The 12,791-nt window shown below is 39.8% G+C and overlaps 1 protein-coding gene across 2 annotated transcripts; it reads right to left on the bottom strand.

The window, feature by feature from the left end:
• Nucleotides 1–757: 757 nt before the first annotated feature.
• LOC110042499 (BTB/POZ domain-containing protein KCTD3-like) lies at nt 758–12,791 on the bottom strand. Of its 2 annotated transcripts, none has more exons than XM_089292656.1 (18): nt 12,635–12,791; nt 11,897–11,950; nt 10,675–10,720; nt 10,095–10,168; nt 9,573–9,631; nt 8,654–8,734; nt 8,044–8,208; nt 7,424–7,508; nt 6,928–7,058; nt 6,682–6,750; nt 6,298–6,413; nt 5,788–5,875; nt 5,135–5,251; nt 3,920–4,246; nt 3,305–3,401; nt 2,842–2,974; nt 2,676–2,733; nt 758–2,236 (listed from the first exon to the last, which is right to left on the bottom strand). In XM_089292656.1, exons 1-18 carry the CDS (start codon nt 12,676–12,678, stop codon nt 1,992–1,994), a joined length of 1,989 nt encoding a protein of 662 aa, XP_089148782.1. In that variant the 5' UTR covers nt 12,679–12,791; the 3' UTR covers nt 758–1,991. The 2 variants fall into 2 exon arrangements, with proteins under 2 accessions (XP_089148782.1, XP_089148783.1); XM_089292657.1 differs by having other exon boundaries at nt 6,703–6,750.

Raw genomic sequence — 12,791 nt, 5'->3', positions numbered from 1 at the left:
TTACGTTAAAACCCGATGACCAAACTTTCGTCGCGCCTTACTCAACTTATAATCGTAGTACATGGGTTTCCCTTGATGCACCAGGACTAGATTCATCATGGGCTAAAATCTTGATCGGGACCTTCCCAAAAGAAAGCAGCCTTTCGTCTCAGCGGACGAAAGGGAACAGATGTGTCGCCGAGCTCCTTCTGGTCCGATTTTGAATTCTCCTTCACCGCGAAGAGCCCACTCCCAAGCTAGAGCAGGTTTTCACTCAGGAGTGTGAATGGGTAACTGGCAACCTGAAAAAATATTTCCAATGAAAAAGATCATGGTTGCTTCATGCTACAAGCACTGAACCCTGTGAAATTTGTAAGAGACGCGGGGACCAAATGGTCAGCACTGAGTTGTGTTCTCGGGGAAGACACATAACTCCAACAGTTCCTGCTTCCATAAAGTATGTTAACGGTAACGGCGAATTTAAATTTGGGGAACCCTGCGACGGACTTGGGTTCGAGGGTTTAGGGAGAAAGGGACCAGGGAGGGTGCCTTAATGTAATAGAAACTGGAATGAACTCCACCGGTAAGGGCTTCTTTGCCTGATGCAAACTCTGCGAATGAGCTTACAGGCTGTCTTGATTTCTTGGATTAGTCGGGACTTTTGTCCTTGCAAGGTCGTTGTGCATCACTTTATTTGTTTGGGACCTAGCAGGAAGCCCTCAACGATTTTACACTGCCGGCTCTGCATCACTTCAACTGTCTTGAAGATAACAAAAAATTCATCCAAAATCTTTATTTCCACTTCTTAAATAAATTTACAAGTTCTCAACGGGAAACAAACCATTAAAATTGTGTACATTTAAGTAACAGAGAATGTATCTCACAAACGCACTTATTTTCGAGATCATTTCAAGGTCATTTCCCAATTTCATTTAAGATCATTTCCCAATGACTCTGAGAATTAAAGGAACTCAGTCACGGTATTTTGAGTTATTTTGGCCACGAACAAAATTACCTTTAAACTTAAGGAAACCTGAAAATAGTAGTTTACAAAGATAGAAAAACACCGAAGAGATATTAATAAACCATAAAGGAACAAGGATGGTTAAGGATGGAAAAGATTAACACGGATTACAAACAACAAGCTTGAAATAATTCAGGCTTAACTTTTCAACCGTGACGTAGCTCCTTTAAGTTCCATGTTGACTGACTTCAAGAGCTTCCGATTCCTCTCATCCAATCAAAAAACAGCGTAAACAAACACCAGAACTACAATAGCTGTTAGGTGACATGACGCGATAGGGGCACGTTTGTTGCTTAGAAACTTAAAATGCGAAAATCGCGGGCTCATATCATGACACCTCGCAGTAGTTTTCATGCAGTAGAAACCTTCAATGTAATTGTATAATTCTCCAATTCGGGCTGGACCTTCGTTGTATTGCTTTTCAAAGCCATCATCAAGAAACGAAAATTTGGCCCCGCGAATTGTAATTTTGCTTCGACGTTGATAAGAAATTTCAAATAATATCTCACCCATGTTAACGTTTCGTGGTAATTTCATTTTGAAAAATAACTAGGAGCCTGGTTCAGCTGTGAGAGTGACAAGAGGAAAGCATTTTTCAATCGTCCAAACCAGGGTCAAGTTCACGCGGAATCACACGAGACTAGGAATATTTCGCTTTTGCAACTTTGTACAGTTTTTCTCAACATTTTTGGCGTATCTCTCGAGTCCTAATGACAGCAAACACCGATATCAAACTCAAACATTGTGCACGACTCTCCTTCTGATAATACAATCAATTCAATAATGAAAACGAGTGCGTTTTCCCAATTTTATAGATTTCACAAATCATCGAGAAATTGAAACATACGAGAACTGAACTTTTCCACTAGCCTGTGCGTTTCACTGTCTAATCCAACGTGGTTAGGTTTAAATATTTAAAGCCGGCTACGGCTATAAATTCACTGTATTTCCCGCCTGTTCTCTATAGTATGCTCCTATATTTTAGACTCTAACACTGCGAGATGAGAATGCCATATTTGGACTTTCCTCCGCTGGCACCAGCCTCTTCGCGGTCATCTTCGCCCAAGCTAGGGCATGAGTACGAGAGTTTGAGGCGCGAGCCCGTGAGATTTGTGTGCAGCAGTGACGTGGCTGGCGACATGGAGGGCGTCGTGCAGCGTGACGCACTGAGGTCACATTGTTCGAGTGTCCGTAACAGTTCTCCTTGTGTGACATTACCAATATCGTCACGCTCTGTGAAAAAAAAAAAAAGAGTAACAAAAGGCGTTACATAAGGAACATAAAGCGACAACGACAATATTCCGTGCGCTTGGTGATCCAGTGTGCACTTTCGAGAATAAATGCTGGAAAGTATAACAGAATATGAATTTTTTTGTCTTACAGTTTATGACGTCGCTGTTATGTAAAGCATTTTTTTAACCTTCGACCCATCAGAATTTTCTGCCTTAACGATTTGGGCTGGGATTTTGCGTCTCCTAACCAAAGCGGTTCAAAAAGTCTTGGCAAATGGGCTTTGGTCAGATCATCACAACACAAAAACTGGAAACGCGAATGACTCTTCGTTGTAAGAGTCAACAGTCTAAGACTAACAACTCTCCTTTACAATACAGATTGAATTTGTACCGCAGACAGGTATCATTTTAGTAATTTATCGAAGCAGAATCTCTCTAACCTGTGTTTTCGCCAGGCAGCTTGGAGGCAATCTCTAGTGCTGTTGTCAGGTCCCACATCTAGACACCACACACACAAAAATAAATATATCAATTTACTTTCAGCGAAGAGCCTACTATAGGCGAAGACACCAGTTGCTTTGGAAAGATAAGATTCTGTGTTCTTACTTGAATACATCCGTTTGAATGGCCTGTTATCAGGAATCGCCGGGGTCTGGAACCCATTCTGCTCGAGGCGTCACATTCGTGCACGCAATATGAAGTGATATTACTGCCGTCCACTGAGCGAATTGTGCAGATCCTGAAAAAAATAATACCAACGTTCTAAACAGACGCGAATGCATTCAGTCAAGAGAAATGAACTCTTGATTCTACCCAAGAGATTTTAAGACTCAGCTAGGCTGAATGGTTTAGGATGCCGGACTAATAAATCCATCTTTTATCTCTTTAACTTCTCAGCTTTGCGACGTCAATTAACCTCCTGGGTTGAGTCCCTGAAGCTTCTCATTATCTCAAGCTGTGACCATAAATTGATTCAAAAACTTACCATGCAGCAACCGCTAAAACAAGCTTCGTTACTGCGATCAGCATTGCATTATAGCGTTAGGTAAAATTAACGCGTAGTTATTACCTTTTCCCTGTGGAAGAGAACCGCACGATCACGTGATCAGTGTCCGGTACAAGCTTCTGAATGAACACTTGTTGATCGTCACGCTCGCCGAATGGACCTGGGACCGACAATAGATAAGTATGTCAGTTGGGCGTGTCAACACAACAGAATGGAGCAGCGGTTTCCAGTAACACGACGTACTCTGATTGCATCAGCTGATATAACAGCTTTCTGATTGAATGTTCGAGACAGGCAAAAATGCTTCTTTTCGGCACAAGAAAATTTATTCGCTCGCCACATCAGCAGCTTATTTAAGTTAATTTAAGTAACGATAAGGAACAATACACATAAATGGCTCTTATTAAATGGCTAGCTCCGTGAGCGGGCAAGATGAACCAAATCTTGCGCTGTGATTGGTCACCCGAGCGGCCAAGATGGCGCTATCTTGCCCTCTCGGATCTACCCTCTGTGTCCCGCAAGAAAAATTTCCCCGAAAACCGTATAATAAACCTTTATTGACAAAGCTTGTTCGGTCAAGATGGCTGGATACCGGCCTCGTTCTCGACTCCATCACAATCAGAAAAAGAACTTGGCCAATATCCAGCCATCTTGACCTCACGCTTACATGTTACTCACCGATGACGCTGCCAGCTGATGAGCTAGGATGTGCGTCCTGTGCCTCAAGAGAAACAACATTGAAAGACGCCAGGGGCGTGGAACCGGGCTGCGTGGAGATCATGCCGCGAAAGCGTGTCACGTTCCACGAGCGCACGTGATTGTATTCTGAGCAAATGGAGACGAGATTCTTTTCGCTAAGCATGACCTTCACGACGGGATTTCGATGAACCATGAATGTTTGGAAGAGTTGAGGTCCATGACCTACTGTCTCTGGATGTTGAACAATCACTCGCACTGTTCCTGAGCTTGTACCATATGCTATCTCAATCCAATTGCCACTTAAACCTGACAAGAAAAACAAAACAGTGCAAATAAGCTTATTATGTCAGTAAAAAAAATGCGTTCACTAAGAATCAGAATCCTAAATGGAAACGTAAAGGCATCAGAAGTTTTCTGTGTTGGAGTTGTTCTCAAATTACCCCTGGAACTGTATTTGTGTTTACTTTGTTTGAAGTTAATTTTCTCTTTTTAATTTTCTCTTCTAGTTCTGCGGTGATGGGGAAATTCCTTTGCAGATTTTATTTAACTCTTACACTACTTCCTCTGGAAACAAAGGAAATAGCAGAAACAGCATGCAGGCTTTTAAACTCTCAATGACTGGTTCTAAAAACTCGACATTCAGCGTGCAGTATAGACCAATCTGAGCAACGATGCTGTATTCTTTCCCGTGCTTACCAGTGGTTACTAAATGTTTTCCGCGTTCGCTAACGGCAACAAGTTTCCCGCGCTTTCTTCGGCTACACCATTTGGTAGAGGTTGACGAATTATGCTCTTAAGTGTAAGTATTATGTTCCTTGTATCACATTTGAAAATGGCTACCCTCCAAACTAAGCTCGATTGCGGATATAACGTCGTTACAGTGTACTTAGCTTGGGAAAGACCCAGGGTGAAATCCCATATTAGAAGGACGGGGGTGCTCGTCCTACCTTTTAGGGGTTAAGAAATCGGCTTTGGTGCCTTTTAGGGTATTGAGCCGAAAAAAATACGACAAGAGATAATGTGTTGTTTTAGAATTGGTACCTCTCGGGAGCGAAAAAATTTCAAACCACGCCCACAAAGCAGGATCTTGGTACCTCTTACAATGTAGGGGTTCGTTTCAAAATTTCCGACAAGCACCCCTGCCCTTTTTATATGGTAGTCCCCCCCCCCCTGGCAAAAAGATTATTCACGTACACGTCTTAGGTGTCAAGTACACGCTGAGTGCCGTCACCATGTCCTCATTGGGATCTTTATAAAGTTCAGTCACCAGAAGATCATTATCCTTCATTCTCAGTGGAAACTTCTGCATATCTACGAAACAAGAAATTATCTGTGTGATGCCACAAAGAACCAAGTAAATTTCGATTTCTGACAAGCATATCCAGGCGGAATAAAGTTGTAGATGTCCACTTTTGATTTTCAGCGGCTTTTAGAGGCGTAATGGGAGTATGGACGTAAGAAAGATTGAATCAACCGTTCAAAACACCTAACTTATAAAGTGCTTCAATTCACAAAGGTGTATAAATTGGTAGTGGGGATGCTGGGGGAGGAAGGCATAGGGAAAGGGGATGACATGGGATGGACTAGCATTCCCCCCTGGTCGGAGCGGGGGTGGGGGGGGGGGGGAAACAATACTTACAACTTGTGTCATGCTACAGAGATGAGAGCTCGGAAATTGAGTACAGATCTCTTCAGTTTTAAAGATGGAAGAGAAATTAAAAAGCAAAGGGGAGCACACTAGAAGTATCACGACAATAAAGTGGTGAAATGCTGATGAGCTGGGTAGTTATCAAAAGTACACTACCTCAATAAATATCCTATAAAGCCCAACAATCTTGCGTACATACCAATGTAATAAATAGAACCATTTGTACATCCAAGAAGAAGGAAAGAACCTGCAGTGTCATAGCTGGAGATAGGCATTACATCCTGGATCTGGACAAAGAGAGAAAAATTAATAATCTACAATTTACTCCTTGAAACACCTATAGCAAGTAGGCAGGGCACAGCTGGGCAAGTACTTGCCTTCCAGCCTTGTTGAGCCAGGTGGATACCTGGAAGTGTCCAGGAGTCCACCATTCTAAATGGTCAGAACCAAGACCAATGGCCTCAGGCCAGGTCTGACAGGAAAGTTCATGATTCACTGACTTTCCTTCAAACCTGATTGGCTGACAAATGCCAAAATACCTGCCCAGAGGTCAATACTCATAGTGTTGACTAAAACAACTGCAGGCCCTGGAGACAAGCATGCCTTCCCTTGGTGCCAAAAAACCCAAAACAATAACAACAGTTGGGAGCAGACTGCCAGAAGTTCAGTGGGCTGATACTGACAAGCTGCCACTCTACACACACTGTACCTGCCAATGCTGAGTCATGGAATTCCACACACCAATTTTGCCTGTGTGGCTTGTAGCCACAAGCTGGCTTCCAATGAAAAACAGAGCATCTACAGGAACAGTTAAATCAAATGTTCCTGCAGCCAGATCAAAGGAAACAACAAAATCATAATTCAGTATTGAAAAACAAATTCTCAAATAATAAGTGAAAAGTGATGAGGTGATGGCAGTGAGCCAAGGAATTAACTTTGGCAGAGGTGTCCTTCATTTTGTAGTTGAAACATTATTTTGTTGGACCCTTTCAAGCAATCAAGCTGCACTTGCTATGGGCCCTGAATAAAGAACACTTGATTTCTAAAAAACAAGGAATTACAAGGCAACATCATGTGATCAGCTAAAACATACCAATTTCAAATTTCACAACACCTTGAATATGGTCTGTTGTAGTGAAGCTCCATAGACGAATTTTACCCACTGAAAGAGAAAAGAATGATTTCCTATTAACACCTGAATTACAGAGTGACTTAGATTTACATCTACAGTACATCTTAGCAGGACTTATTTTAATTTTAACTGCGAGTACTGCAAGTATGTTGTTATGTTTATGTCATTACGTCATTACGTTGCTAGTGTGAACTAGGTTTAACTCACCAGATGAAACTGCCAGCATTTTATCCCCAAGAGAACTGGACGTCACTTTGGCATTGAGTGCCATTTTTTCTACACAGTGCACCAGATAAGGAGTGGAAAAAATCAGCTCCCAACCAACAGAATCCTTAGATCTGCAGACAAAGAGTTATAAATAAATAATAAATTGATTAATATTTAGAGAGGAAGCCACAGCAGCTTCAGCTAGTTTTCATGCAGGTCCTCCATCCTGATTGAGTTGGAATTTGGAAATGTTGGTATTTCAGGAGGGAGGAAAACTGGAGTACCCGGGAAAAAACCCTGGAACAAGGCGAGAACCAACAACAAATTCAACACGCATACAGTGTGGCACCAGGCCAGAATCAAACCCGGGCTACATTGGTGGGAGGCAAGCACTCTCACCACTGCCCCAGCTCTGCTATCCAACAAACAGTAGCAACATCAGCAGAAATCAGTGCTAAGATGCAGAACATTTGCAGCAGGAATTCTTCACTCTCACCTGTAGCAGAACACACAATGTGCAAAAGCCACTGCTACAAAGCTGTGATGACCGATCACCATTAACACTCTTCTGGGATCTACATCTGTGGAAGAAAACAAAATTTGCAGATAATTGACATCACAGTACCCTAGTGGGTGCTAATGATAAGCACAATGGATTCCAGTAGATTAATCCAGACAAAGTGAGTAGGAGCATGTTAATGGAAGCATAGCATGAAAACAAACTAATAATGGATGCAAACCATGACTCAAGATCCACACAGGCTATGAGAGTAGCCTGAGGTTAAATGCATTGTTTACTTGGGAAAGACAGTTTTATTAGACTCAAGCTAGTTGTGTACTGGCACATATGCCAGGTTGTCTGAACATTGCCTCATGACCAAACAGAATGATTCGTAGCCACTTCATGCTCCAAACTTGAGATAAGTATATGCTATATATACAAAGTCATGAGGCATAAATAGAAAACTTAATACGTACCCCATGCAACCAGAATATAATAAGACGAACAGAAAGGTGACAAGAATTACATAATAAAAATGCACTGGACACTCCTGGTTCAACACACATGAAAAATTAATTTACTCTATTTTTGTCTGGCTTCATTTAAGTACTCACCCACAGCTACAACCTCATCATCATCAGGCACTTCTCTGATGCCAAAATCTCGGTAAGAAGGGGCATTAGTTTCATACCGTGATGCACTTATTACAGTTGATGCAGAGCTTCTTCTCATGAGAGCAGATGACGAAGAGTGTCTTGACATGGAAGGAAGTGGAAACTCTGAAAGAAAATCAGTCATTTGGATAAAAAAATTACTTCAACTCATCATAAACCCTTTATATCTCCCCTTCTAACTCATTGTGGAGCTGACCTGTTATATTGTCCTCTCCCTCTTAAGTCCCCCCCCCCCCCTGTCAAACACCCTCTCCCCACCAAACACATATAACCAACTGTTGCTTATCAGTTACACCCCTCCAGAAATCAAGATTTCCAAGGTTGTTAATAAGGTTTTTATTGGCCTTATCTCAAATGAGTATTTTTTCAGTATATATAACCTTAAAATTTTAGAAAACGTTTTGAGAATGTGATACATTTCCCTCTGAAATCTGTTTTGTTCAGTCTACACTATTTAATAAATCACCAGCTACTTCTTCATTAAGGTCCTCACAAAGACCCTAGGAAATTATCAGAGTAGTTTCTCATGGGTTTCTTCAACATTCATTACCTGGAGGGTTAAGATATCCATGGAACAGCACATCACCACATTTGGAATGAGAGACTTCTTCACACAAAGCTAGCCGCTTAGCTACAAAGACAAAGCAAATCAACACATGTAAATAATTATGTACTTCTGTCAATACAGTGGAATCCTGATTTCTTTTAACCTCCAAGGGAAACGAAAATTGGTTTGAAAAAAAAGCATAGTTCAAGAAATTGGGGATAAAATTACAACGTTTGACTGAGGAGGGAAAAAGACTTTTGATTCGAGTTATCAGGAGGTTCGAAAAACTGTGGGTTTGACGAATAAGAATTCCACTGTAATAATAATTGCAGGTGTGACTGGCTACTCTTGGAGAGGCTATGTTTCCCGGGGCTGCCTGATGTATCCAGGAAGAAAAATGTAATACAGTACAATTGCATCAATGCCATTTAATAAACCTTTGTTAGCCAGGCGTGTTTGGTCAAGATGACTGGATATTGGCCTTCATCTATTTTTGTGTTTATGAACCCTGAGTGCATCTCAGTCCATAAGCATCTAAAGATTTCTTGGTTCAAGGCTCAAAAAAAGTGCCCTCCAGTCATCCAGGACAAGTAGATTTTCCTGCAGGGCAAGTCAGTTTTCATTCACACTTGCCCAATGGCCAAGGGCCCAGAAACCTCATCTGTCAACTAAGACTTGCCCAGGGCAAGCAAAATTTGAGAGTAACTTGTCCAAAGGGCAAGATGGATTTCAAGTTTTTCTCTAGCCCTGGTTAATAATATCCAGCTACCTCATTTCATGGAACTTGGCGTACACATTTATGTACATGTATCTGCTAGCAGGTTTTATTGAAAACCATATTGTTATCCCAAAAATTTATTAATAGTGATTACGTTATCAACTAAACAAGTGCACCACCAAAATTTTACATTTAGTTTCATACCAAGAGGGGTGATTCCATAATACTCAGCTTCATGCTTGATAATCCTTAAGTCCAACCCTCTACAACATAAAATACATTTTTATAAGAGATGACATTCTAACTTTCTTTTAATGGGAACACACAAAATTTTATATGTAAATTATAGTTATCAATCAGTCATACCGCAATTATAAAATGGATGCATGATATGGTACACATGTACAACAAACAGCTGCAGTTTCAGTTCTTTCACAGTCTTATATATTAGATAAATGTTTACATATCATGCTGGTGTAGGAGGAAAGCACACTGATGTTGTCATCTAGAAAGAGTGACTTGCAACTCTTCAAAATCATTTATTAGTTTTTATTACCAAGAAACACACATACAAATTAACACTAACTTTGTTACTGTTTTTTTTTTGTTCAATCATTCATAAATAGCAAGCTTCTGACTTATACACCTGACCAAGCAATTTTATTTAAATAATATGCATAAATGCATTTTAACTATTAAATAACAATTTCACACATGGAGCCCTACCTTGCATCAAGTTCTTTGGTTCTAAGAAAATTCAATATGGGAACAAAAGCTTCAGGATCTCTGTCAATAAATATCTATTTCAAAACAAAACAATAAAAATATCAAGTGATTGTGAATGTCTATAATACTCAACTAATAAACTACGTTAACAAAAATTACGTGAAAAAGTGAAACCAGCAAATTAAATTACAGTGGAAGCCCTAACTGCTAACACTTTACACATACATGTATTTTTTTGGGGGGGGGGGGGGGGGGCACTGACCATGCACCAAACCACAGACTTGACTCTTATCAAGCCCTTCTACAACAGCCACATTTTTAAAACAGCCAGTTTATTCTGTCTCAATGTAGCCTTTGAAGACAAGCTCAGCTTAAATATCAAGCCTCTTCCAAAATGACATAAAGAGATTGATGGATAGAGAAACAAATCCAAATCTATCATTGATCAAGACTAAAGAAACATATTCTATAAGACCCACAGATTTCTGATATCACTTTATGAAAAAACATATAATATTATTATTTTTTATCCTTGATAACAACCTACTTCAATAATATTACAGTGTCATGGTTTTCTTACCGCTCCTGTCTCATCTCTTAGAGACGAAATTCTTCCACTTAGTAAACTGGGAGAAAGAATTTAAACAATAATTGTATAGTCATATGGAACTAATGACAGACAGCTTGTAAACAAGACTACAATGTATTCTCAACTACATGATTACGTATAACGATACATGTTTATCAATGCCAATGCCCTATCATTTTTTAAAGTACTCAAAATATAAACAGTCACAAAATATAAAGCACCAGCTGAATGTTCAAGGAGCTGCACATACTTTTCTTGGTCAAATTAAGTTCATTATGTATCCTAGTATGATATTCGTACAGCACTTAGCCAAGTGAGTAAAGTCTGTTATTAAACAGCATTTAAACAAAACCATAGTTTACTTTCGTTCATCTGATGTGGTCCAAGGAATAAATGATTTTAAGTAAAAGATCCAAGTATAGCCAAAGACCTCAAATAAATTCTGTATCTAGGTTAGTTGATAACAAGTTGTAATAGTGTTTCAACCCATATACATGTACTGGGGCAGTTGCAGAATTTTAGAGAAGGGGGTTTGAGATACAGGCCAGCAAAGGTGGTCCCCTTTAGAGGGGTCTGCAGAGTATCCTCCCCTGGAAAATTTTAAAATTGAGGTCCTTGGACATTCTGAGGCCAGGTTGGCATGTTATAATGTCTTTTTTTTTTTTAATTTAGGGGGTTTGACCAAACCACCTGAACCTCCCTGGATGTGCCCCAGATACATGTATAGTTCTTGTTTCAACAGAGGTAATGTCTGTGCCATGCCAAAGGATCTGAGAGCCCAGACTCTTGGAGTTGTTAATTCCCTCTAATTATCACTACTCCCTCTGGATGGGATTCAGTCCATTATAGGTTATCCCCTGTATTTCTTACATTACAGGTTGTCCTCTTGGGTTCAAGAGAGGTTAGTACTGCAAGAGTAAAGCATTTGACCCAAGAACACAACATAGTAACAGTATGACCTTTGACCAGGTCTTAGACCCAAATCATTGTGGAAGACCTTTTGACTTTTCAAAGTATGGTTGTCCAATATATATTCTTAATTTGCGTTGAGAAATTGCTTTAACTTCGATGGTATCTCACAATATAATTATTACATCCTATCTTTGAAAACACCATGTTGCTGTTGAACATTTAAGAACACAAGATTTGCAGTCATGGCATTATTCTATATTTCCCTCACTGCAAAAAAAAATCACAACCATGCCTACTGTACCTTGAAAAAAATGAGTCTGGAATCCATGTTAAAGTCTGCTTGGAAGTTGAAAACCTGCAGATGTTCAACAAACCAAAATAAAAATGAAGGCCACGAAAAATTATTACAAATTTTAGATATGTCCACCATTCTGACAATTTACACTGAAAACTGTACAACTGATCAACCTTTTAAAAATATGGTAAATTTTGAGCTGAAAGACTGCGTAGCACCAAGTGCTTGTAACAGCTAGATCACTACATCCACTTTGTTTTGGAATTAACAATTTGTACTGTAGAAGCTGTCAGCAGTATGCTGCAGCCGTATTAATAGTAAGTCCAAAGTGTGTACCAGAAATCTAAGATAATAGAGGTAGGACTCAAAATTTTATCCTAACAATAAATTATTCGTTCCCAGTTAAACTTTAAAGTTATCAAACGTAAATCAAGCTTACACATGCATGCATGTAGTTTATTCCAATTTCAATGCATCTTGGAAAGCTACTACAGAAACAGTTTTCGATTGAAAGGAATTAATCTTGAACTTCTCTGAAAGCAAGTCACGATTTCTTTTCATGTGAACAAGAGCAGCGTTACTATCTCAGTGTAAACAAAAGTTAAATTTAATTTTACTTTGACTGTGTAGCAGCACCAAGCAAAAGACACTTTCTACCAGATTTTACCGCCTTACGGACTTTTAAAATTACTAATTCCTCCACAGAAAAGGCCCCCAAAAGACGATTATGCGAACGGCACTTACTTTCGTCCACCAACATTCAGAGTTATGATTTCTCCGAAGCTCATTTCCCATCTAATGTTTTTTTGAGGATCTGCAGCAATTGTCAAAATTTCGCCATGATTTCACCTGTCTACATTATTTTCAAGATGGCGTCTTGCTACATGTAATAGAACGAGCA

The sequence above is a fragment of the Orbicella faveolata genome, unplaced genomic scaffold, assembly GCF_042242905.1.
Source record: "Orbicella faveolata isolate gen_17 unplaced genomic scaffold, um_ofav_v1 contig_24, whole genome shotgun sequence".
Lineage (NCBI taxonomy): Eukaryota > Metazoa > Cnidaria > Anthozoa > Scleractinia > Merulinidae > Orbicella > Orbicella faveolata.
This window is presented reverse-complemented; position numbering and strand designations above follow the sequence as displayed.